This window comes from Centropristis striata, chromosome 1 (assembly GCF_030273125.1).
Source record: "Centropristis striata isolate RG_2023a ecotype Rhode Island chromosome 1, C.striata_1.0, whole genome shotgun sequence".
Classification (NCBI taxonomy): Eukaryota; Metazoa; Chordata; class Actinopteri; order Perciformes; family Serranidae; genus Centropristis; species Centropristis striata.
In genome coordinates, this window is record NC_081517.1 from 25638150 (window position 1) to 25665867 (window position 27718).

The 27718-nt window shown below is 38.4% G+C and overlaps 1 protein-coding gene across 2 annotated transcripts; it reads right to left on the reverse strand.

Annotated features, from left to right (window-relative positions):
* Nucleotides 1-2439: 2439 nt before the first annotated feature.
* LOC131973876 (adhesion G protein-coupled receptor E2) lies at nucleotides 2440-19680 on the reverse strand. Of its 2 annotated transcripts, none has more exons than XM_059336005.1 (17): nucleotides 19328-19680; nucleotides 15447-15512; nucleotides 14846-14986; nucleotides 14628-14756; nucleotides 13835-13978; nucleotides 12859-12902; nucleotides 12495-12605; nucleotides 12241-12394; nucleotides 11999-12118; nucleotides 11710-11912; nucleotides 11416-11583; nucleotides 11031-11225; nucleotides 9392-9609; nucleotides 9101-9259; nucleotides 5715-5883; nucleotides 5438-5542; nucleotides 2440-4226 (listed from the first exon to the last, which is right to left on the reverse strand). In XM_059336005.1, exons 1-17 carry the CDS (start codon nucleotides 19356-19358, stop codon nucleotides 4185-4187), a joined length of 2199 nt encoding a protein of 732 aa, XP_059191988.1. In that variant the 5' UTR covers nucleotides 19359-19680; the 3' UTR covers nucleotides 2440-4184. The 2 variants fall into 2 exon arrangements, with proteins under 2 accessions (XP_059191988.1, XP_059191980.1); XM_059335997.1 differs by having other exon boundaries at nucleotides 5399-5542.
* Between the last annotated feature and the right edge of the window lie 8038 nt (nucleotides 19681-27718).

A 27718-nucleotide genomic window follows, 5' to 3' on the forward strand; every position in this document is an offset into this window, starting at 1 on the left:
TCAAACAAGCGCGCGCGGCAGTTGAAATCTGCCTGCGTGACACGAAATAAATGCGCGTGCAGATGTGTTATCGCATGCGCGACTTTTGACCATAGCTTTTGACTCAAATATGACGCCATATTTCTTGTTTCTAAATGGGTTTGCCGTGACACGGAGCAGAGACCTTGCAGTCCAGCGGTGCATGCTGTCTCTCTGAAGCAGAGGATGGCGGTCGTCGGCTTGATTGCTCTGCTCTGATTGGTCAACTCCACCTGGCCACCTGGTTGCTCCTCCAAGACAGACATTCTACCTTAACGGACATGGTGTTTTCTCAAAAAGCATGAGACCTAATAACTTGACCATACATTGTCCAATCTGCCTCAAACTTGTCATGCATGATGATGGTTCATCACTTACCAGTTCTACATAACAATATTTAATAAATTCCCGCCCTTTTTGATTAGCCACGCCCCCTTTCATAACTAATAAACTGTCCTAGAAACTTGTATAAGGTGTCAGATTACTCGGCATAGAGTTCCTGTTTAATTGGTGGTTGATTACCCCGCCCCTTTTCATTAGCCACGCCCCATTTTACTAACTAATGAACGTTTGTCCTAGAAACTTGTATGAGGTGTCTGTGAACAGAGTCCCTGTTTAACTGCTGATTTAATCAACGAGAATCAAGGGCCAGAGGCAAGCACACAATCAAAATTTCTTTAGAAATTTTCTAGTTATTAACTTACAAGTCAATTCGCAAATAAGCACAGCTAGAGACCGCTAACAAAGTTAGAGACTAGAGAGACAATGAAAGTGCAAACTGCGCAAAAAATGTGCTTAACTGTGTTAAGCTAGTGTTGCTTTATTTCAACCTAGCTAGCAAGCTAATACAAATGAAACGTCTTCACACAAAACTGCATTTAAAAAAAGATTGGGACTTCTCCTCCTCCTCTTTTCTTCTCTATAGACACTGCGCACCAGAGAGCTTTGACGGCAGTTTCATCTTGCAATATATATCAAAACATAACGTGTCTGTCACTTGACGTGAACTGACCTCTGTGACAGCGATCTGACCGTCTAAAGGGGAGGCAAGGCAATGACCACACGTGACGTGACTCAGCACCACAACTGAGAAAATGTCGTTGTTTATCTGTTTCTTTGTTTTGTTAATATTTATTATTTTCAAAACAGAACACGAAGCGAGGGCGACAATGGGCAATCGAAAATTATTATTTATTTTTTTCTTCCTTGAGGGTGACTGGCAGCGTCCCTCCAGCAGATGGCGCCCTAGGCGACCACCTATGTTGCCTATGCCTAGAGCCGGCCCTGAATACAAGCTACAAGATTATTCGAGCAGTTTCTTAGCAAATTCATCTTCTAATAAGATAGTCCATGTTTTGTATGTAACGTTTTAATCTGTAAAGTAATAATCAATGTCAAATAAATGAAGGCTAACTAGTGGAATAATATTCAATACTTCCCCATGAACAGTAAAGTACCCTGTAGGTAGCATGACATGTAAACACAAAAGTAAAACGGCCACAAATTTGTTGAAAGATTGTTCACATTTTTTCCCCATTACAAATTAAAAATAAAGTTCATAAGCCCAGGCTCATTTATTACACTATAGTGTTTGCCATGTAATTGATAGGGATGGGAACCATTTTAGGCTTTTATTGACACTTCTGATATTTTATTGATATCAAAAGCCTGCTCATATAGCATTTTGATACTGATAATTATGGAATGTATTGATACTTCTCTACATAATTTAGTGCAAAAAATAAAGGTGTGGAAAGATTCAAGTGAGCCCATTTCTGAACGTTTTACCCTCTCAGCAGCTTCTTCTTCCTCTTCAAGGGACACAGAAAATGCCTCCAAACTATGGCAGAATTAATTATTGTCACTTAAAAATCGATGGCAGCATTGTTTGTCCAGGAGCTTATCAATATTTAGGTAGTGACCGGGCAGGAACCAATTTATTACTGCTTCTTGATACAGATCCCTAGTAGCTAATGGACGTTACAGAGTACTTTTGCTAACTTTATGACTTTTGCTTCATTATTCATTCATAACATACAATAAATCATATTCTAGAAAAAGTTATCATTTAACCTGAATAAATTATACTTTATTTTCCACCACAGAAAAATTGATTGTAATTGTAATTTCATAATCATCATGTCAATGAGGTGTTCAGCTGTTGCTGGTCATTCGTCACTTCTTGAAGTATTGTATAACTTTGATGCAATAACGAGTGGGTGACTTCTTGTAACTTTGAGCAATTTCACAACTGAGGAACCGACTGGCAAAGTCTAGGCTTTTATTTTGAAAGTAAACTCAGTGTGACTCATGCTGACTAATTTTCAGCTGAAATCTCAAATCTATCCATCTATCTATCTGTCGAGACGCTAAAACACACACACACACACACACACACACCACAGATTTTTTTTGATGACGTAGAAGCTTTAATAACATTTGTGGTTCATATTCTTTAAAGGAAACAGTACCTTACAACAAAACAAAGTAGAAAAATAAGTTCATATACCTTCAAACTGGAACACCTATAGTATAATCTAACAATAACATCCTTACATTCACAAGATGCTGCATAATGCATGTAGCTTTTTCACATAAAAATACATTTTGCAATGCATTATAAATGGTATTGATGGTCACAACCATCAAGCAAACACAGAAGAACCTTAAAAACAGTTTAGTTGTTAAAACCAACACATACTTAGTCTTAATCTGGCTCATAGATTAGACGCAATGTAAATAAAAACAAAAGGTACAGGACCAAACAAATCATGTGTAAAGACTGATTTGGGTTCCAAAAGGTCTCTCTCTTTTTAATCCGCAGATCAATCAAATAAAAATATATAATTGGTAGGTTTATTACAACAAATAAACGCTTCAGGTTCTATAAGTGAGGCTGGTTCTCAAGTCTTCTTGATTAGCACATGCACCATGTGAGCGAAGATGTGCTGGATTATCATTTTTACAACGGAAAAGTGCAGTAACATAAACGAACTCAAGTCTGTACAGCTCCCATTTCAAAACATACCCTACAGTTACTAACAATGTGTGGAGGCAGGCTGACTGCTCAAATAAGAAAACATAATAACTAAATGGAATTTTATTCCACAAACACAATTTGATTGCAGGAAGCTGCAAGCTTATCAGAAGGGTGGGTCAAGCAGCTATTTTGGGCTGGATCTGTTTTCTTATTTGCAATTTCAAAAAGAAAAAATATATCTTCACATACACTGGTGATACAAGGCACAGCTCTATGGCAAATACATCTTTTAAAATAGCCACAAGTGATTTAAAAAAACAAACACTTATTTTGTTTAAATTCAAGAAACAACAGACATGAAATTCTGCACTGGATTTGCAGGAACACAAAGTGAACATCAGAGGTACTTTATAGGACTTTTAAATCTTCAGTCAGCTGTTTCTTTGTCTTTACGACATACTGTTTAAATACAGTACATGGAAACAAATATTTTCTGTGAAGGGTCCCCTGAACAAAGAAACACTCCCACCCTTATTTTTTACATAAAACATTTATATAAAATACAGCGCAAACTGATTGCTGATGCTTTAAAGAGCATCACTCATATTTTCTTGCAGCCCACATAATGTAGACTTTATAGTTTGCACTTGAAAAATAAATAGTCTATGTCAGTCTACAGTATGTTTGTTCACTTTTAATCCCTCCAAAGGCATTACAGCTTATATTATGATTGTGATATGTTTTGGATGAACCGAAAAGATATCTTCACTTTCACTTCAAGAGTTCCTGAATAAACATAGAAGTCTGCTATTTCTCTGCTGCTGTGACAGTAATTACACATTTATAGTATTACTTTGTGACCTATGATGCAAAGGACTGGCAGATGTCGCTGCTCATATTATTGGATTTAGGTTTATGGTTTTTGAGTTGTAAAAACTTTGGTCCCATTAACTTAATTAACTACTGGGGCGAATTAGCCGACCCTCAGATTTATCTTGTGACCCATCAAACAATTGTTACACTGGTACCACAACACCAAAACAGAATTTCACTGGGCATCATGTTGAGTAAATAATGGCTGGATTTTAATGTGAAGCATCCAAACCTGTTAAATGAGGGCAAACTCAGCCCTGATAGGTCAAAGGTGTGATTGTCTGTCTTTGGGTGGAATAAAAGATTGAGCGCTTCATATTTGGGATTCTCCGGTGTGCTGCCCACTCCGAGAACCCTAAATAAACACAAATAGCATAAGTTAAGAAACAATGTTAAACAATGTACTATAAGTAATGTGTTTGCAATGGAAGAAGTTTATTAAAGTAAATGTAGCAATACCACAATGTAAAAATGCTTACAAGTAAAAGTCTTCAAGCATTCAAAAGTATAATTAAATAAACATTCATAAATATTACCAACAAAAGTAGATGTATGTATAATGCGAAATGAGCGATATGTTGCCATATTGTTAACTATATTATATGACTGAAATATGATGCATTATCGTAAAAAGAGCCTTTTCATTGTCATACTTGGTCAAGGTGAAGTTAAAAAAATGTTATCCACATTTTTTATTGGCATTAAGTGACATGAACATCTAGGTTGAGAAATCCTGATTACAAAAATAACAAAACAAAAAAACAGTTTACATCATTAACAGTGAATAAGATCAGTAGTGTAAAACGGGTAACATTAAAGACATATATAATATTAATGAGAATTCACATAAAATAAAAAATAAAAAGGATTTGGTCCATATATATGCCTATCTGCAGTGGAGTTGAAGCATAAAGTTACAATCATGGAAATACTCAATTAAAGTACCTCAAAATTGTACTTAAATACAGTACTTGCATAAATGTTCTTATGATAATAGGTTTAGATTTGCTGAAAACAGTCAGTGTTTAAGGCCGCCCCTGCACCACCTACAGGCAAGGAAAAGATGATTAGACCACCCTCTTTCTTCAATTTCTTGTTAATTTTAATGCTGGTTCAGCTAAAGGTACATTTGTTTGGACAAATAGAATGATAACAACAAAACTAGCTCATAAGAGTTTAATTTAAGAGCTGATATCTAGACATTTTCCATGCTTTTCTTGATAATAACCAAAATCATTATCAAGAAACCCATGAAAAGTGTTCATAGTGAAGGTAATTTTAACGCTTAATCTGTAACATTGTCTTATATTTTAAAGATCCTCATGTGTTTGTATGTTAACTTTAAGTCTAAAGTTATGTAGCATGTTATTGTTAATGTCAGACAAATTTAATGAAATAAAAGTAAAAAAAACACTACATTTTCACTTGAAATGTTGTAAAGTAAGAGGTAGTATAAAAGAGAAATACTCAATGTACAATACAGTACAGCCTAACTTATAATTGTACTTGAGTACAGCTGCTGAGTACCTGTTTTTGTGATCGTGAGTGAGGCCACTTGATGCTTACTTGTGACTGACTACTGGAGGAGGGGTTGATACTGCTGAGGTCGGAGTATCTCTTCTTCTGTGTTGTGCAGACACAGGCGAGGAAATGGGCGTACTCCTCTCTCACCTGCAGAGGGCAGCAGAACATCAGGGGAAAAATCCACCGTTCAAAATCATTACATGTCTGTCATTACACTTTCTCTTGTGGTTTGAATTATATTTTAATATCTCTATCACACACACACACTCACACCCACACACACACACACATACACACACACACACACACACACAGCTACCTGTTTAGACAGTAGGCAGTGCATGATGAAGACCAGCGCTCCCTGCAGGCTGTTGAGGATAGTGAAGATGTATGCTTCCACTATGGCGCCCTCGTTAAACAGGAAGGCCCCAAACACCCACATCAGACCCAATATGCACATCTGGGCAATGGCTGTCACTGTGAACGCTCTGCAGAGGAAAAAGGGCGGACGGGGATGGGGGGATCAGAGAAAGGGCAACAGATAAAGAATGAAAGGAAAGATTAACACGAGCCTAAACACGGGCATGACTCAGTTACCATCACAGTGTCTGGAAACCCCCTGAAGACTGGAAAGGAAAATAAAAAGGGAATGGTTGATCAGCACAACAGCAGTTAACTGTTTATTGAGAGCTGGTGGGAAGAAGCCATAGGCAAACTGATGATTGTAAAAGATTAGCAGAGAAACACTTTGAAAAATACCTTCTGGCAATGAACTCTGCATGGGCCCTTTGTAGTAGTTGGTGATGGATCCCTCTTATTCCTATTTATAACTAGCAATATAATTCACAGAAACACAGAGGAGATATAATAGCATAGGCCTATAAAAGTTTAAAATCCCCCTCCAGGCATGTTTTAAGAATATTCTGCTGTGATTAATATTTTCTTTAACTCTAAAAATGGGCTGGAAGCACGTACACTCTTTCTCCCTCATTGACAAATTCTGAATCTGGCAGAGTTTTGCGCCTGACTCGCAATTTACAGATCAGCGTCAGTTTCATGTCCGGCCTATTTTCTACATTAGAGGAAATATTAGAGGCATTCAGTCGAACATGACTGAGCCTCCAGATTCACACGATGAGTCTGTTGTGCACCAAAATAGATAGCAGATGTATGAGAATGATAAGTGTAGTTAGCAGCTTTTTCTCATATGTGTTATCTTGTCGTCGTGTCAACAGCGGTGGAAGAAGTACTCTGAACTTTTACCGAAGTAAAAGTAGTAATATTACAATGTAGAAATATTTTGTTGCAGGCAAGAGTGCTGCATTCAAGACCTTACTTAATGTATATTTAAAATATAAAAGTACTCATTATCAAGAATATTATATATCCGGATTGTAATTATTGATGCATTAATGTGTTCATTTTACAGCCAAGGTGGAGCTAATTTTAACTAATTTATACGATGTTGGTAGCATTAAACATAATAATGCATCACAGTTTATTAGTTGATTTATACTTTGTATTATTAATCTGAATCTGCAAAGTAACTAGTAACTAACATGGTCAGAAATGGCGTCCTGAAATGGAGTGAAGCTGAGATATGAAGTAGCATTAAAATGGAAATACTGCAGTAAAAGTACAAGTAGCTCAAAAATATACTCACAGTCGCCCTTTTAATTGTGGTTTCATTTTTATTGTGATATGTTTTGGAAGAGATTAATTAATAAAGTTTTGAGAAGATATACACTTTATCTGTCAACAATAAATCACATTGTCACAATCATTTCATGGTAATAAATATTTTATTCCAACTTTATGGGCAACCGTGTATATATGCACTAGCACTCTAAAGTTTAGGGTCACTTATAAATGTATTCTGAAAAAAAAAGAGGATTTAAAAAAAAAAAATTAAAATAACAGACATAGAGTCTAGACATTGTTAATGTGGTAAACTAATATTAAAGCTGGAAACAGCTATCTATTATATATTGTCAGCAGCCATCACTCCTGTGTTCCAGTTAATTCACGTTTATAGTGTTGAAAGGCTGAGTGATCATTAAAAAACCTGAGCATTATGTTAGCACAGCTGAAAACTGTTTTGTGCTGATTTGAGAAGCAATAAAATGATCCTTCCTCAGGCTGGTTGAGAATTCAGAGGTTAAGTTGGAGATTTATACAGATAAAAATTATTTTTTCTACCCTTTTATGTCTTTACTATACTTTACTGTTTTTCATGGATAAAAAAACACAGACATTTTCTGGATGACCCCAAACTTTTGAGCACTAGTGTATAGGGGTGGGCGTTTGGAAAAAATCTGCCATTATCTAAAACGTTAATGATCGATTACTTATCTATAATTAAGTCTGTTTTGATAACAGACACTTTTATTTTGAAAGGACGAAAAGAGACTTGATCCTGTCAATCGTAAAACTAACTCACGTAAGATTAAACCGTAAAGACAGCGTCAAGGAGTTCAACGTTTTATGTTTTAGCCCCTGAAGAGGCATGAGGTTAGTTTTCACAGTAATCTTGCATATTTAAGTGAGTTTGTGTTTGAATAAGTTTTGGATAAAATTAAACTCAGAAATTCATGCTAGCAAGGTTTGATACAGTGAGCTAGTTTTGCTCGAATGAATACCCTTGTATTTTTGTGTGTTTTATAATTGTTATTGCAACTTTCAGTTAGCAAACTGTAGCTTTACCCAACTTAATTCTCAGCTCATTGACTTATTCACGTACGGCCGCAGAACTGAACGATCGGCCGTGTTTCAGTTTTAGTGCGTACTGATTGGCAGTCATAGATAAAAATAAAATATAAAAAAAAAATATATGCAGATCGATTAAAAAATCCACATGATCGACCAAATTCATAACGATCATTAACCGATCATCGATTCATTATTCCCATCCCTACTAGTGTATGTACAGTACTTGATAAAATGTTCTAATTCAGCCACTAGAAACATACAAAACGTTCTTCATCTCCCTCTTCAATAGAGGAATGTGAATACACCTCCCTAGTGACAAACTTTGCACAGATCTAGTCAGTATAGGAACATAAACATATGAAAAATAAATTTTTGAGTGAAGGGGAATTTTAATCATTTAAAACACCAGGTTTTAATTTCAGTCCTTTAGAATGACAGAAAATCTGATATGTGTATTGGATACATTTTCCACCGCTATAAACCACAGAAACCTTTTGATTATAGTCTAATGCTTTCTGACTTTTCCTTAAGTGCAAACTGCTCCCTTGGCTTCAGCACAAGAAGTTCACATTCCTAATTCCCAGGACTAAATTGAACATCACTGATTAATGAACCAGTGTTTCCACGGATGGATATTTCTTCTTCATCAAAGCTAAGATGTTTCCTGCAGCTGCATATGTTTATACAGTGTTGTCTACAAATGCACTGGAGAAAAAAAATGAGCATGGATAGATGGAGCGGGGAGGGGCCTCATTGGGACGTCACCAGGGAACAGAGTTGGTACTATGAAAACATTCGCTTCATTTTCCCCCACAAAACTCTCACATTCTTTCCATCCATGCATTTTTCAGTTCCCAGAGCTGCTCAAGTTGGCCGACATACGTATTAACTCATGCAGTGGAAGAGGTGAGGGTCACATTACTTCACACATTACAACAGCGAGAGCACATACACACAAAGACACACTGTCACAAGCAAACAGACACAAAGACTTACTTTATTTTGTGCAGATTGGAGAGGTCTGGGTTGAGGCTGGTGAACTTCTGGGCGAGCTTCCAGACGGTGACGATGAAAAAGAAGATGTTGAGGACGATGATGAAGCACACGGGGCCGTAGAAACTCCAGATGAGTCCGTTATCCAGGGACAGCCAGCAGCTAGTTGAGGAGAAGAGGAAACACATGTGCATGACAGCGTTTAGATAGATAACAGCAAGTCTGTGTAATGCACTGATGTAATCGCTATCACGGATCAAGTATGCAAACACACACACATACTGTAACACTTACTACTGATCAGTGCCGTATCCGCTTGGTCTAGTGATGGCAGATATAATAATGACAACGAGAGGTGTCCCATAACCAGTCACGTATAGGTAAAGGGGCCGAATGGTGGCGTTGAACACCAGGACCACCATACGGTACAGCTGCACCCCTTCCAACAGCATCCAGGTAAACACCCCCAAGAAGAAGTAATGGAGCATCGCTGCTACAAATTTGCAGCCACCCTGTGGTAATATAAAATGAAGAAAGACTAGATCAGAGAGGAGGGAGCAGAGGAATTAAATGTCTAATAGCAGTAATATGATAAAGATAATGCTTTGAATAAGAACTGTCCAATCTGCTTTGGATGATCATGACTTAAATTAGACTAATTAAATCAAGAGCACTGAGGGAAGAAATAATTACACCCATAAGATGGAAAATCACTCCTGTAAAAGTCCTGCATTCAGAATATTAGCACAAAAATCAGTAGAATATTCACAAAGGCAAAACAAGTAAATCTTTCTAAAAGAAACAATGTACCAACTCATATAAAAATCATCCCTAAAAACCATCATGTACGACCCACTAGAAGTGTGTGGCGGTGCCTGTCTTATGTGTTCGGGGCGTGGCCCTGCTGACACTTTAATCGATGAGCCTGAAGCTCGGGAGCTGTGTAAATTCTCCTGTCTGGACACAAATGCTATTACTGTTGATTAGCGAGCTAGACTAAACTTTGAATGATGTGTTTACAGACTGCAACAGACACATTCTTCTTATTGTGCCTTTAAAGGTCCAGTGTGGCAGACTGAGTGGGATCCAGCAGTGAGGTTGCAGAGAAACCTGCAACTAAATTCAATCCCCCACGGTTCACCCCTTCCTTTACAAACAGGTCGAATAACCCACGTGGCATTCAGTTAGGGGTGCCACGATTCAGTTGTGAGGTCACAATTCAATTCAGTTTTGATTCAATTTCTTTATTTCAGCATTGACAGCTATTGCATTGTTAAACTACCACGTCTTGATTCGTAAAAATCAACAGATCATTGGTTTTAGAAATTGATCTGATGATTGAATATAACATCTGCTGAGTTATTACTGTAATAGCTATAGTTGTCAAATAATACACTAAGTGCTTCTGAAATGTTGTAGAGTATAATCTAAAGTTGCATAATAAAATGGAAAGTACACATTTCCCAGAACCGTAGTTAAATACAGTTATTTTCCACCATGATAAAGACACCGGTATTTCAAATTTGTGCCATTTAGAATCAATCTCTATGACTACAGTTAGTACAAACAAACTTCCTATTTGGTCATTTTGTGGTTTTAGCTCCACTGTCAGCCTTCTTAAGGGTCACGAGTGAAAAAAAGTCTCAAGGCACAGTTTTCCTCCTTAATGCCCCACTAAAAACACAAGGGTATTCAACTGTAACGTAGCAGGATGAGCTTGAGGTCTAATACTGCAGGAACGCTGCTGGAAAAGTGCCTCTTCAGTTATTAACTGGGCTCTGTTTCGTTGCATGTAAACAGGAAGATGAGTTGAACAGTTCAACCCATTGGAAACATTTCAATCAAATTACTTTTTTTCTTTTAAAGACAGGGTCAATCGTGGTATTCTTGCAGTTCGTGTGACTGAAGTCCATATCTGCTTGCACAAACATACCTCAGGTTGAGTTCTTGAAATGCCAGCCAAAAAGATGAGGTCAGCCACGAAGAGGCAGATACAGAGGTGCAGGTGGATGGTGGTGCGGGTCCCTTGTATAGAGCGGCAGAACTTGAATGTCAGGATGCACAGTATGAGGCACAGCAGGGAGATGGTCAGCCCCATCTTGGTCAGCAACTGGAGTCCAAAAGAGTACTAGTAGAGAAGACATGTTAGGTTTCCATTTACATAATGTGTGTGTCTGTGTTCTTGTACCCACTACATAGTGGGGACCACACAACGGTTGATGCCTGTTTAAGGGTTAAGTTAAATTTATGATTAAGTTTATGTTAGGGTTAAGGTAAGGGTTAGGGTGTGTGTGTTTGTGTGTGTGTGTGCTGCTCACCTTCATGGGGTAGAGCGCCATGAGGACAGCAAAGCTGCTCAGATGTCCACATGTACACACGGTGTGTGTGTCATTGGATTTCTGTTGACGACAACCATCTGTGGACCAGGCCCCTTTCTCATTCCAGTATGCACAGACGTAGCTCGCCTCAGACGACTCATTTACGACCTATTCACAAAACAATACCATCATGTCAGAAGCAGGCTATATACACGTTCATTTCTTCATTCCAGTACTCCTAACTGTTTTGACTATAAAGATTAAAAGAAGTAGGACCACACTTAAAAAATGTACCTTTAGATGTCTGAGGGTGATGGTGACTTCCTTGCTCAGGTTCTGAGTGGAGGGATTGGAGACCACAACAGACACAACTTTGGAGGAGATGTTAAAGGAGGAAGGCTTGACGCCATCTTTGTCAAGTCCTGTGAGCTCATGAAAGGACCGGTTTACAGACTGCTCAAGGTTCTTGTAGCTCAACAGCGCAGCCAAAGCAAAACCTGTGAAAGACAAGAACAAATATTATAGTATTCATTGATAAACAGTTAAACTGTGACCTTTTTGTCAGAAGAAAAGACTAGTTTACCAGGGTATGGTCCTGTCCCAGCGGCTGTCGCCCAGTCAGTGTCGAGTGTAGCGTTCTCACTGGTCAGATGGACTGGTCCCACGGGTTGAGTCTCTCCCCTCTGCACTGCAATTTGTGCGTCTGTTTGAACAGATAATTGAAATGACACTTCAGCTTTCCCTCTCTCAGTAAAACTCTACATACATCCTCGTCCATAGAAAATACTGTATGCAAATCACAGCAGACTTTATGGACACTGTTACCTGTCTCTGTGGTCTCTATCTTGTTGCGGTTGTGTTTTAGCTGTGGGCCAATGAGCATAATAGCGTTCTCCACCGTCTCGAGCAATCCGCTCACATCTTCACTGCTGTCCAGGTGACCAGGGGACAGGATGGTCTCTGTAGCTGTGAAAAGTTTCTGTCCAAGTTGCGGGACACCAGAGGGAGAATTTAGGATATTGGAAGTGTTTGAATGTGTAAGAATGTGTGTGTTTGTATCTTGTGTCTGCTGCTCTGACCTCCAGAAGCGCCTCTCCATCAGTTTTCCCTTCACCAGCAGCACTCGGGTTAGAAAGAGCCAAACAGCTGTTTCTCATCATGAACAAAATGTCTGCCAGGCCTCCGAGCGACTGAGACACAGAGAAGGAATAATAAGACTATTCAATTTGCCCTATACTAAAATGCATGTGTTCTAAACCCTACAAGGCTGCAGGGTAGTCTAGTAAATACAGGAAATTGCTTTGAATGTTCTTTAGCAAGACCCACAGTGCTGATTATAACTGACTGTGAACTCTGAGCTGCAGGGACAAGTGTGAAAATGAACCCTCTTTAAGAGTCTAACACATTAATGATAAACATTTTGTATCTGAATGTGCATCTTACCGGTGCAGACTCGCCGTCTCCATTGTAACTGTCACAGTCGAGCTCTAGATGGAAATTGGAAGTGAAACTTCAGATTGTTATCTCGCCAGTTGTGTTTGATACTTCACTGCAGTATGCACTGAAAGCAGAAGAGTGTAATAAAACCTAACAGCAAGGCAGCTGCACTGAACAGAAACTCATCCCCACTATGCTGTGAGACACGCACCACAGGTTGCACTCAACACAGAAAGTACTCAATGCCACTACAATGACATCTGTGTTGGGAAGTTTATTCAAGGAAAGAACTAGGTGGCACTTCGTTTGTGGTGCTCAAAGTGCCAAAAAATTACATTTAAACAACTCAACAGCAATGTCTCTTTACAGACATTATGATCAGTCACTCAATATAATCCACAGACTTTGTTGTGACCAGTTTCATGTAGGACCTATTTTCTTTTACCAAACTACACCTGCCAAACTGTAAGGACCCTATCTACTCATGGTTTCATTGTAGCTAGCTCAGTTGCTGTAGAGTTTTTCATGTTAGCTAGCTGGGCTGCTGAGTTTTTTATTGTTTACATTAGCTGAGTTGTTTTTGAGTTTTTCATCCTTGTTAGCTTAGCTAAAGCTGACTTTTTCATGTTAGCTAGTTGAGCTACTGTTAGTACGTTAGCGAGCTCAGCTAAAAGATCAAGACAATCTAGATTGATTGATAGCACTATAGGTAAGATGAAAAATATGAATTGGGGATCTATTGCCAGAAATGAATTGTAATTATCATAATTTTGTTTTCATTAGTGTATTTCACCTAAAACAAAAAATTGCTGTGTTTTAATTAGCTTAGAATGGGCCGTACGTAGGGAGTGGAGAACAGACAAACCAAACACTGGCTCTAGAGAAAGCCTTTCACATTTTTATGTTAAGGACACTAGTTCTAGTTTTTAACTATGAGGAAATGAAAGTGAGTAATGGTGATGGAGAGGGATTGTGTACATACTTGAGCATGGGGTCCTTTCGTTGCCATAATTGGTGTATCCTTTTGAACACTTGCACCAGTAACTTCCATTAGTGTTTTTACAAGTCCCCTTTTCTCCACAGAGGTCCCATTTCTTATCTTCAGCTTCACTGCATTCATTTATGTCTGTGTGAGGAGAGAGAATGGACACATAAGTCATCGCTGACATTCTTTAAAAGATTATATGACTATATGACTATATGACTATATGATTAAAGTGAGACTAGTCAGAAACAAATCTGAATATAGCAGGTTGGTAACCCACTTTGCAGCTACAGTCGTGTGACTCTTTCATTGTTGGCAAAAGGATCTAAGAGATAGTTCTGAACTTTCCCGGCAAATAGTGCCATGAGATGTCGTTAAGAGCTGCAATTTGTACTAGCAGGAGGCAGGAGATGGCTTTGTGGTTTAGGTCTGAGTACAGGAAGTTACAATAGCTGAATCACGCTGAAAGCAAAGACGATTTCAAAATCAGTTTAGTGCAGGCAGTTCTCAATTTTGGAAATGTTTTTCAGGTGGAGGGAAGTTATGAGCCCATATCTATGTGAAATTACTGAGTTAGTTTGTGTTCTTCACTGAGAGGCTCCTGGATTTCACAAAAGATGAAGTACTTGAATAAGTGTACTGAATTCCACCCCTTTAATTGACTGACCTCTCCCTCACTCTCCTGTTCTTGGGTGGATTAACTTTTATGGCTCTGTTGAGCATATTGTTACTCAGCAAACTTCCTGCACAGCACCAATCAGCTGTCGACAAAAAAGTAAACACTACTCACCTGTGCAGTTTCCATGGCTGCTGCTGTTAGTGTACCCAAAGTGGCAGGTGCAATTGTAAGCCCCAATCAGGTTTGTACAATTAGCATTCGGTCCGCAGATATTGTCAAAATCAAAGCACTCGTGGATGTCTGACACAAGAACAAGTAAAGAGAGGTAAGACTAGTTGGACAAGAGAGAAACACTGATCACAGACACTCTCACACATGCACACACTTACCTATACACTGTCCATCTAGCGTGAAGTTAACCTTCCCCAACCTGTTCCTGAAGCCGTCTATACACTGACAGTAGTAGCTGCCATTTGTGTTGGAGCAGTTTGAGTATTTCCCACATGGTTTATCCAGGCACTCATTAATATCTTGATTTGGATACAAATACATAAAGAAAAGACAATACAACTTCAGTGATAAATCTCACAAGAAATACATGATAACATACTGAATTTGTTTTTTAAGCAATATTCTTATTAGCCCTTTGTCTTTTAGCTATTCTGTCTACTTTGTATTCATTTTTGCTGCTTGCTTGAAATCGTGGTGATCTAAGAATTTAAACCTCTTTTACTGTTGTTTTCTTTGCAATCCACTCTGAATGTGAGCGGTGCCTAAATGCCTAAAATGGAAAAATGAAGTGGAATTTCACCCACACCCCCAAAAAAGGCTACTTTTCCTGGTCAACTCCAGTAAGAGGCAATGCCTAGTGGTGTTAGCAGTACTTTCTGAGTGTTCCTGTCTGGAGGAGATGCCACAATACATGCACTGGTGCACAGAAGCAAGGCAGTGAAGAGGGATAAGTAAAATTAGAAGTTGGCAGATCATTACCTTCACATTGGTCATCGAATCCAGGTCCACAGTCGGAGAGACATTTCCCCAGCATACACAACCAGCCTGCAGAGAAAGAGAGAGAGGCCATTTAGTTTCTGTTCTCAGTTAAGGTCTTGCAATCACAAGGAAGATAGAATAAAGAAGAGCAACTAGACCTGTGCATTGTGCCTTCTTAAAATGTTATTCAGCCAGTTTGGCCCTTATGGGAAACTACTAAGCAGAATTCTACCCAGAAAGGGCATTTAAACAGCCCGATTAACCCTCAAGGGCGCTCCAAAAGCTGCTTCATTGATGATGGTGCAACACTGGTGCTAAACTTAAATTGTAACCCTGAACACTGTGGTGATGCCCCGTTTTCATTTCAGCTCCCTGCCCCTTAAGAGTGGCTGTGCTGCTGAGCAAACTGCAACATATGACAAGCTTTTCCAATACTTAAAATTGAGAATAACTTGCAGTGTTGCTGCTGAGCAAACAAACACAATTTGCAATAATTATGCTTTTAAATAAATAGGTTTCCCCAGTGTTCTCAGGGGCACTCGCTAAAGAGGACGCAGCTGCGTCTGCCTTCATTCACAGCATGTCCCAGAGTCAGAGCAAAATAAAAGTCAAAACATCAACAAGATGATAAAAGTTTGTTCAAACACAGTTGGATAGATTGCCATGAAATTTTGTAAAGATAATTATCCCCTCAGGATGAATTGTAATCACTCTGGTGACCCGTTCAAGTTTCATTGAGTGCCAAATTTCAGTATATTCAAAACTTTGGTTTATGGCCAGAATACTGCAAAACTAATAACATTTCCATCAGCCTCAGTTGAAGGCCTAATGTCTTTTTGTGGTAATTGGCAAATTTTAGCATACTAAAACATTAAACACCATTGCTGCTGTTGTGACTTTTTCTGGTACATCTGCCATCATTCATGGTTTTCCTCAGTAATTGTTAGGTTTGACTGGACCTATGCATCTGTTTTTATCATATATCTCATTGCTTCTTCCCCTGTTCCTCTGATATCAAGAATATATTAAGCAAAGATGCAGCTTCTTGTCTACTTTAAACCATTAACGTAGCTGGTAAGTAGACTTAACCTTAGTGACGGTTTTGGTACATTACGTATGTGCATATCTCATTCTAGTGTGATAGTCGTCTTCTTCCTGGTAAACACCACTCATGACTTCAACCTCAGATTATTTACACTCAGCACACAGCAGACACATGTCAGTCACATTTTCTGACTCATGAGTCACCGGTAAAGCAGAAAACAGCACCCCCTTCCCTTCACATGTTGTAAGTTAAAAAAAAAAAGTTTCCCTCCCTTGCTCACAATGAGCCCTCTGTTGTTGCTGCAGCTCCAAGACCACTTTAGGAAATCCAGGCAGAGTTTGACTGTGACAGTGAGTGTGTGAAACAGTGTGACTTAGTCTAACTTTATGACTAAATAACTGTGGACAGAAACAAAGTCTGAAAATATACAAAGAGTGACTTTGTGCTCAGCTTGCAGCTGACTTTCATTCACCAGTAAGCACAGTGGTGAATGAGAATAGTTGTCTGTAACATAAACTGTCTTCCCTGTGTGTCTCTTTTGTCTCACATCCATCTAAAAGCTGCACTGCATTTTCTGTGTCTGTCTCTCTTCCTTCTGCATTACGTTTGTGCTTGGTAGAAAGTGGAAGTTCATTTTCTGCATACACAGGGGTCTGTCCTTTTCTCTGTGTGTCTCTTTGAAATGCATATGAACTCAACCGCAGTGCCTTATAACTAAAAAGCTTCATTTTCTGATAAAAAGTCAAGCTGACTAATAAGATGATTACATAGTCACATGTTTACAAAACCGATTTTTAAATTAGGAAATGTTTGCTTCTGCTGACCTTTGAAAATACAGTACTTGAAAACACTTAAATTATAATGACAATTTGAATGATTGGCACAAAAAACAAACATAAATGGGCTGCAGTTTGTGTTTTACAGCCTAGTAGCATACAAACTGAAACTGAGGATGAGCTGTTCTGACTCTCGGTTCATAAATCATAGAAATTGGTCACCTGCTGCTGCCCGAAACAAGGTTGATGAAAGCGATAAAAACCACTAAATCGCTCTCAGTGTTAAAGTTAAATATATTAGTCAGCTTTAATAACTAGTCTTGTTTATCCACTACATCTGCTTTTGTTGCAAACATTAAGTAATAATCTCACAAGTAAACATGTTTGGCTTTAGTTACCAAACAACAACGGGATATGATCATGAAATATAATAGATGGACAGACATTTTACAGTTATCCCCCTTTAACTCTAATAATCTAATAATGAATTACACTACTTCAAGTCACAGTAACTGGGTATGTTATCATTCCAAATATTATAACTATTATCCCATGTGTTGTTTTTGGTAGTTTTTTTAAATTATCAGCTTGTTTGTGGATATATCAAGTTCTGTACATCATCTTGTTTACTTTGTCTGTTCTTGGGTATTTCTCCCTCATTCTTATAATTGTTGTTCCTGTTAAGTCATTTTTGCTTAGTTTTTGCTCTTAAATAATGTAATAATAAATAAATAAATAAAAAAGCAGTATAATACTTTTGGTATTGAGATACATTGTTGTGCAATATATTTATTGCATAATCAAAGCAGATTTGAGGCAACATTATACTCATACAGCATATATAATACTACCTGTAGTGTTATATGGTAGCTCAGTATAACCTTTTTTATTTTGCATATCCTTCATAATGTGCTTGTGTCTGTATTACATATTACAATGTATGACCTCTGTAAAAAGATGTAATAAAAAACGGTACAATCATTGAGCATATTACTTGTGTAATCACTATGGTTTAAGTTTGGTGGTGAGGTTCTGAGAACTATTGGCACAGATGTGTAAACCATAAATATTCAGGTTTGTGGTTTATATTTATATTCTTCCTGTTGTGATTCAGTGTGTGCTATCAGACCTCTGCACGTTGCCACAACTCATCCAGGCTGTGGGTTTATTTTACTCTGACAGCCTGACCAGCTGCTCTAACAGACCCGGTCAGTCCTGCAGCATCAGACCGCTGACCGAGGTTCTTGCTACACAGCCGCCACTGTCTGACCTCATCCATACATCACAGCAGCAAGCAGCTGGATGTCTGCAGAGTTCTCACTGTTACTGATGTCGGTCATGTGACACTTAAATTAAGTTTCTAAAAATGTCAGCCCTTTTACTATCAAACTCAAGTTGTGACTACTTGCTTTATTGGTGATTAGGTTTATTTCAAGTGAGGGATTCAGAAACTTATAGAGCGTATATATAACAAAGATAAACTGCATTTCACTGACACAAAAAGAAGAAGTACATCCACTGTGTGAGAAAAGGTGTGAAAACTTTTTGTTTCTAATTTCATTTTTTCTCATACTTCACATAAAGATTTTTTGGCCCTGTAATTATTATTTCAATCATCTATATAAATTCTACAAAGAAATACGAATTCAGTCCTTTTACTTTAAACTAGCAGTTTTTCATGTAGTGCATAACTTAGTGATTGTTTGTTATTATTTGTCCTCAGTTTTTACATGTAAATTGAATCATTCATTCCAAGTAATATTCACTAAACCAGTTCATTGGCTTAATGAGTTGATATTTCCAAGTACAATGTAATTGAGGGACATCAGTGAATCTGCAATTTACTTGTGTATTTTCATTTAAAAAAATAAGTGTTTCTATTAAATAAATATAACTTAGAAACAGCCTGAGTAAAGATTACAAACACTTTCTGTGTGGAAAAACTTGCCTGGTTTTTTTAAAGTAAATGTCACGCCAATTTTTTTTAGTGTATACTCACCCTGTCACACACACACACACACACACACACACACACATTATTAGCTTGATAGTAGACTTACCAAGAAAAAGTAGCTCCTTCGTGGACCCCATGTCAAAGAAGAACTGATATTCCCACACAGCTGATGACTGTATTACAACTTTAGTTGAGTTAGTTATTAATCTGTTTGATGCCCTGTAATAAAAGTTTGGATCCTGTCAATAAGTGAAGTATTTTTCAGATGTCTCAATAGTTCAAGGTCCATAAAATCCAGTATGAGAGTCAAAAAACAAAAAGACAAGTCCTTTCCGTAGAGAATAACTGTATGCCGGGGGAAATGACAATGAGCCTCCTCCAGCTTTCTTCCTCTCTCTGATTCAGCGCCTCAGTCTGAGCACACATCGCTCTCCCCGATTCCCCACCCCTCTCTCTCTCTCTCTCTCTCTCTCTCTCTCTCTCTCTGTGTGTGTGTGTGTCTCTCTCTCTCTGTCTCTCTCTCTCTCTTTCTCTTTCTCCCTCTCACTTATCTGTGTGGCCTTGTCTCTGTCGCGTCACTCTTTCTTGCTCTTTTCTTTCACTCCATATCATTCCATGTGAGTGCATTTCTCACACTGGCACCGTATCACATTGCTAAGCACAAACCCCCCCTCTGTCTACGCAGTCTTTCACATTTCCCCTTACGCTCCAGCGGGCTCTATTTCAGGAGCTATTCACAACACTCTCATGAGAGAGGGAGAAATAGAGGAGGGGGGAACAGAGTGAAAAGAGGCCGATGACTAACACTCAATCTAAACAGCTGCTGCTGTACTTGAGTTTTGCCAGTAAGTAATCGTATATCTGTTCCCATTCTCCCTCACTCCTCTCAATCTCCTCCTACTTTTCCTGCTTTCCCCCAAAATGCTCAGCCCTTCACCCAGTTCCAGTGACAAACCTTCTGCGTTTTCTCAACCCCCCAGACAGCAAGAAAACAGACTGGGGACGGATGCAGCATGACCTCAATTAAAGTGAAATCCTCCACAAGACCACAATGATGTGGTTAAGAGAAAACAGGGTGGTAGAGTAGCATACAACTCTAAGTTTTTATTACTTTTTCAACAAATGACATAAAACTCTGAGCTCAAACAATGCATTTTATCACTACATTCAGATAAAGCTTCATAATGGCTCCTTTAGCCATTCAAGTTATAATACTACAAAAAATGTGGGGAGACTACTTTGGTTACAGTGTTTGTTACTTTGGGTTTGGCAAGTGCTGGTTGAGTCTCACTACTTGGAAACAAAGCCTCATTCCCAGCAACTTTAACTGTTACACCAGAGCCCCCCTCTGTCATTGTTGCTCCATCTGACTGGCAGCCGTACAGTTTATGGGGATACTATGGCAGATTTACCACTTAAAATTATAGTAATTTCACAAATAGTGGGATGAAAGGAGGCTTCTCATTTCTTGTGTGCAATTTTGTTGGCTTAAAATGAAAAGGAGGTGTAGCTAGCTTACTAATTACGCTAAAGTTGTGTTAAACTTTGTCTCCACCTGATTTTTTAAAAGGGATAGTCCCCCCAAAATAAAAATAAAAACATGGTACTTCTTACCTTTAGTTCTGCTTATCTTTGTGAGTTGCCAAGTGTGTGGAGATGTCAGGTGTAGAGATGTCTACCCTCTCTTGAATTTAATAATAAAAAATTAAAATTAAAATTAAAATAAAATTAAATTAAAATAAAAAAATAAAATAAAATGAAAAATAGTAAGTTACCACTGTGTTACATCTTTCATTTACTGTCAGTCATTCAGTCATTTGTACAGATATATAAGGCCGTACAGTTTACATGGTGAAAAAGAAATAGGAGAAAAAAAAAGAATTTAATAGAACAAGGTAGTTCTCCGCTTATGGTGCTCAAAGCGAATATATTTGAAAAACTCAACAACAATGTCTCTTTCCAGAAATCATGATCCAGTTACTCAAGATATCTCACAGACCTTGTTGTGAGCAGTTTTATGTCAGAACTATTTTCTTAAACCGAACTTCACCTGCTAACCGTATCCGTGCACAGAAGAAAGCGCTTATCCACTCATGGACGACAGGCTAGCTTGTGGAGATTAATTTCTAGCTAATCAATAACTAGAACCACTGAGCTAGGAGTACATTTATAGTGTAGACACAGTGTAGCTATCAGGGCTAAGGCTTACTGGGGTAGCAGTAAGCAGTTGAAAGTGAGTTCAACATACCCAGGATAACTTTTCGTGATCTCGCTTCACTAAGCCTGACAACACGGATAAGTGGTATCACAAAGGTGGTTATCAACTTTTTTGAGTTAACCAAGGCTTTCCTCTTCAGGCTCTGTGTGCATTCATATAAAAGGAGCGTTGGGAGCATCATTTGACTCAACTAGCCGAAAACAATCACTTTCCACCCACTTCTATGAAGAATATGAATTATTATTACAGCTAAAAGTAATAATGTAACCTACCAAGCAGTAGGTTAAAGTTAATAAGCTACAAATTCACAACTGCTGTTTGGCAGTGTTTTAGCAAATGGACAAGTGAATTTTGCTCTACTTCTGATGCAATAAGACACAAAAACAAAGATGCAAAACGCAGCAGCTGCGAAGGAGAGGACAGAAACTCAGGTTGGGGGGGGGGGGGGGGGGGGGGGGGGCGAAAGAGTCTGTGAGTATGTTATAGGTCACTGAGAGTGAGTGGTGAGAGAAATAAGAACATCCTAATGCACATGTAGGAGATATCATAATCATGCCAGATGTGTGAAATGACAGTACCCATGGTTACCATGCAGCATACAACAACAATATACCACATATATTCGATTTATGTCAGCCTCGGAAGCATGTGGTATATGATAGTTGAAGATAAAAGATAATTCATCAGTTTTCTGTGCATGTTGCACACTCTGATGGTAGACAGGAAGCGAGTGGTCGACAACAATCTTACATTTCCAGAAAACATAACACACAAAACTGTTCACAAAAAAAACTGTAGCTCTTGCATGCAGTGTCAGCTGGGTGTATTCTCAGCTTTTCTCAGCTCATTTACCAGGAGGAAAAAAGCTAGTTGACATGGCCTTTTTTCCTCCCTTCAGTCTCATTGTCGCTCTCCGTCTTAGTTTCTCAAGCATCCTCTTGACTCTCATCATTTTTCAGACAGAGGACCAGTCATACGGAGACAAATGCGCAGACACATGGAGACAGACAAATCACCCACACATGTAGGCAGGAAGAGGATGAGAGAATGCACTTTCGTGTCTCCTCAGCATCTCTCGTAAACAAAAGGCTGAATAAAAGCAGATGCATCTTGCTTACACAGCGTTAGAGTGTGTGCTAGTGTTGTGTGTATGTGTGTAGGCGGGGTGCATGTATCGATCTGTCCTTGTTTGTTTATGTCTGTGCCTCAGCCAGTGTCAGCCTGTGAAAAGCAACTGCAACTTTATCTGTAACTGTGCGATTATACGCTTCAGTGTTTCCATTTGGAAAGATCCAGTCAGTATGAGTGTGAGTAAGCACTAATGTTGGCAGCCAGTGAACGTTAATCTCACATACATTTAATGGACGTCTGCCCATTGTGACAGTTAGTCATCCAAAAGAAGAAACAGTATTGGGAATAAATGTAATCATCTGAGGCCGAATCTTATTTACAAGATTATCGGTAGCAGTGATTTTTAGACATATTAGAACATGTGTGAGGCCTGGGCTTTATGCAAACCACACGTGTCCATGAGTGTGGACATGTTTTCACTTGGTTAAATTAGCTGAACTGAAACGCTTTTGGTGTCTAAGTGTGGTATTCAACGGTATCCATCTGTAGGCAAGAAGCCACAGACATATAGCACATGTTGTGCAGATTTGTTTCTGAGAAACATGACGTAACTGAAGGCTTTTTCACCACTTCCTGTGTCCTGGTCTAAACTTTGAAACACCTGTATGTTGTGTGTTAGTCTATGCAGTATGTGCAATATGTGCAAGCTTTATGATTCGACTGTAAGAACTACATAATTGTAAAAAACAATTCTTACATTTGTGCTTGTCTGCTTTGTATGTATCTTTAGTTCTCATATCACAATAAGTCACACTGTAATGCTTACAAGTAGTAGATCATGAGATCTGGGTGAGGTTACATTGACCGGACAGCTCTGGGGAAACAGTTTGACTCACTGTATTTCACCTCCCACTAACAGTGTAAAAGAGGAACTTGGTTCTAAATTAAACACCCCAGTGCTTCTGTTTAAGGGTCACTTCACAAATATACATTCAGCTTACTCTGCAAAGAGTCAAACTCAGCCTGTAAAAACAATTGTATCATGTCCAACGTAGCTGGTGAAAGTGGGGTTTGACACTTAAAATTCTCGCCAGAAAGTCTGCGTTACAAAGTGAAGGTATGGTGTGATTATATAGGAGGCAATGAGAGACACCGCTGAGTTCCTTTATTGGAGTTGGACTTGACCAAAACATTGGTCCAACAGTCCAATAGTCTTAAGATGCAAGCTCTTTCTAACTGACTTTGTTGTGACATTGTCACAAACCTAGTATATAAACATAGATGTAGCAACATGAGAATATTCAGGATCAAACAGCTTTGTTTTTGGCTTGTTGATAGCATGTTTATTGTTTAATCTGGTTTGGACTAAGGAACATCTCTTGAGCATTGCAACACACAAAAAGAATAAAAAATAAATCAGCACCAGAAATCAGGGAAGTCCTGCAGACTTCAGAAAAGCTTACTTTCTTCAAAACCTAAAAGCAAATATGGTCCTGAGCTAGATTTATGTCATAATCTCATTCATAGTGGCTGATTAAAATCAGTTTATAATGCAAGTTGTGCTCTGTATCATCAGTTTTTAATCTCCTCAGCTGAATCTTGACAGATCAGAAGGAGAAGATTGAAAGATACATAAACATGTATGATTTACCATCAAAGTACTTCAATTGTTTAGGGTTAGGATTACAACCCAGCTTTGTGGTCACCCAGCAATGGCAACCATCGGAGCTCAAAAGTGAAGCAAATGCAGAAATGCCAAAAACCTTGACTGGCCACTTGATGCTGGCTCCAAAATTGAGTCAATCCCCATAGATCCCCATGTCAAAATGTCCAACTTTACAGCAGAATTTTTTTTTTAAATGTACAGCCTGGTATAAAAACCCCAAACATTTTTGGTTCTACAGCTAATTTCCCAATTCAGGACAACTGTATGAATTTTTACCCTACACGATTTACATTAAGGCTTAAGGCTATGCATATTTCGGGGCTGGGAGCTTTGAGTGACAGATGACCAGTGTCGCCCTCTTTCAGCTGCAATTCAGCTCATCAGAAACCTATGTGTGATGTCATAGAGACTACGTCCATATTTTACCCCATCGATGGTCGTGGGAAAGTTTGAATGGATTCCCAAGGGGTCGTGAATAAATTAAATATTAATCAGCTGTCTCCCAGTAAACTGTTGTTGGTACAATACCCCAGCTGCTCACAAATTAAGTGTTACTTTGAAGTCATTGTCATGGTATACTGTATTTGAAAGTTGCTTCATATTGATCTCAGTAGTCTGGTGGAAAGTTTCTGTATAATGTTACAAATGTGGAATTATACTTTATAATAACTGGCAGATGACAAAATGTCAGTGCCCAGAGCTGCTGGCACACACACACACACACACACACACACACACACACAAACATGGATCTTTCCATATGGAAACAGAGAGACTGAATGGATCATAATCACACAGTTGCAGTTGCTGTTTACATCCTGAGGCTGAGTCGGGCTCAGAGACAGACAAACACAAGCTTTGGAAAAGAGCTTTTCACTGTTTTTTTCATAGTATCTGGTATGTTATTATGTTATTTCCACCAGTCCAGGAGGACACTTAAATCTGCAGATGACTAAAGAGATTAACTTTCGCTTTTGCTCTTGACTCACTCAGTTATCATATCCTATTTCCTCCCCCCTCACATCCTTTTTGGGCGCCTTTTTACTCTTTTCGTTTTCTTTAAATGTCATCGTTGTCTCTTTGTTCTCATTAGTCAACTCTATTTTATATAAATTGGCTCCTAACTCACAGTAACACAACTACATTAAATCACAGTAGGGACGACTTTAACCAAAAATAGCTGATTACATGTTAGGGGTTATTGCTCATAGTGAAAGTGGACAGAATTTACTATTTTTTTCTAGTTTAATTACTGTAAATGGTCTGTTACAGGCAAATATGTTTTCACATGTCATTATTATAAATGGCTGGTCACCGCAAAACAATTTGTGTAATCACTTACATCCCAAAAACATAAAGGACAATAATTGTAAAGAAAATAAAAGATTCTCATTTTATTTTTTGTCTGTTGTTTTATTAACATAATTACAACATGCATGAATTTCGAAAGGCAAAACTAATATATAACTGTGTTTAACAAATAGAAGTATTAAAACATGTGCTGTGCTGTACATGTTGTACCAAACGTGCTGTCTGTGGCTTCCGATCAGTGTGTGCGCCTCCCTCATGCTTTTGCATTTATACCTCATATTTTTAACCAGAAGTGCTGCTGAAACTTTTTCCGACCTCAAGTGGTTTCCCTATGATGCCACAAACACCAGTGGCGTAATGTCAAGAGGCAAAATACACACACACACACACACACACACACACACAAGTACACGCAATTGTGGTTGAGATTTTGAAAGATTACCTGCCCTCATATCAGTCTCGGCCGCAAAAGACGTAGAAGCAACAGATTATGAAATGCAAAAAGTACAGCGGGGTAGTGAAAGCGTGTATGCACTTTGTGTGATTAACATGGTCTGTTATGTGGTTTGAGTTTCAAATGAAGAGAAGAAGGCCGAGTTTGCAGAAAGCACCACCACTGGTGTGTATTTATAGTGCCCAGCAACAAGCAGCAGCAGCAGCAGCAGCAGCAGCAGCAGCGCCTTTACAGCCAGAAGGAGCCGGCTGTGTTTTTAATGTCAACCACTGCTGGATGCTACTGACAACAGAGTTGTTATTATGTGTTATCCCCACCGACAGCCACCCTACTATTAAATATGTTAATAAATAGAATCAGGGAAAAAAATGCTATTGGGCGAATTGAGAAATTTATTTACAAAACACTTCACAAACTGAGACCAATGTGGTTTTTTTTTATTGTGCATCTGCTGAAGTCAATCTGTGGTGCGGCTGTGGCTGAGGAAGTGACCCTAGTGTTCAGTCTTATATCTCAGAGGACTTTACTCTGAAAGAATTCTGGAAGGTTTTAAAAGAGTTGGTCCCAGGACAGTGAAAGGCCATAAAATTTACAGTAACAAGGATTATTTGAAGACGGCTGAATTATAGAGTAACTGATTTATCCTTCTGGGTTTTTTTAGGAATATCCTGGAGCCACATCACGGTCCTGGGATTCCACAAACCTCTGTTAAATGCTTTAACAGCCCTCTTTGCCATTTTCTTCACTGTTAAAACTATTAAAACACAAGGACGGCAGCTCTTGCCAGTGCTACGTCAAGCCAGATTGCATCTCTGTGATGAAAAAGTTGTGAAAAGGTGCAGCTTTGCAAAAGAGGATAGAAACAACAGTGGTAACAAAGTGTGGGTGGCTACTGTTCACACTTGAAGCCTTGCTTGTATCAGCTTTTATCAGGGTGGTTCAAGAGTGTGATGAACTCTGTACTACAGCACTCTCCCACTCAAGGTTAGATATCCATTAGTAGTAACTCTTACCAGAATCATTTAACATTTTACCATTTAGCGTAAATACTTCTGTGTGCATCATCTTTGCCAACTGTCAGCCAGAACACCACTTGAGGCAAAAACAAACAAACAATGAAATAAAGAGCTTAGAGATGACTGAGGTGATGTTTACTTATTCCCTTTGCAGTGACATATGTACAAATATCCCTGCAGGCAATTTTTATAAAGATAAAGAATATCAAAATACAACTGAGTCAATCATATGCATACACTTTTTCAACCTAATATATACAGTAATCAGGATATGGTACAAATATGACCAATTTCTTGAATTCCATGGCTATAATGGCTACAATATGGCAAAGGCAAAAATGCCAGACTGAAGCCTTCAGTGAAGCAGTTATACAGTCAATGGTACTGAATAAACAAACTTAGCAGAACATAAGACATAACAATCATCATGTTTGTGCTTAACGTTAACTTGTAACTTTGGGGTAGTGGTGGTATAAGTATTCAGATGCCTTACTTAAGTAAAAATACTAGTACTACACTGTGAAAGTACTCCACTACAAGTAAAAGCCCTACAAAAGTACAATAGTATCAGCATCAAAATGTACTTAAAGTATCAAAAGTAAATATACTTATTATTCAGAATTAACCCACTCAGATTTGTCCAAATATATTATTATATTATTATTATTTTTGATGCATTTATGTAAGCTTTAATTTACTGTTGTCAAGGTAGGGCTAATTTTAAATACTTACTATACTCTTATGTGGTTTAATTAATCAAA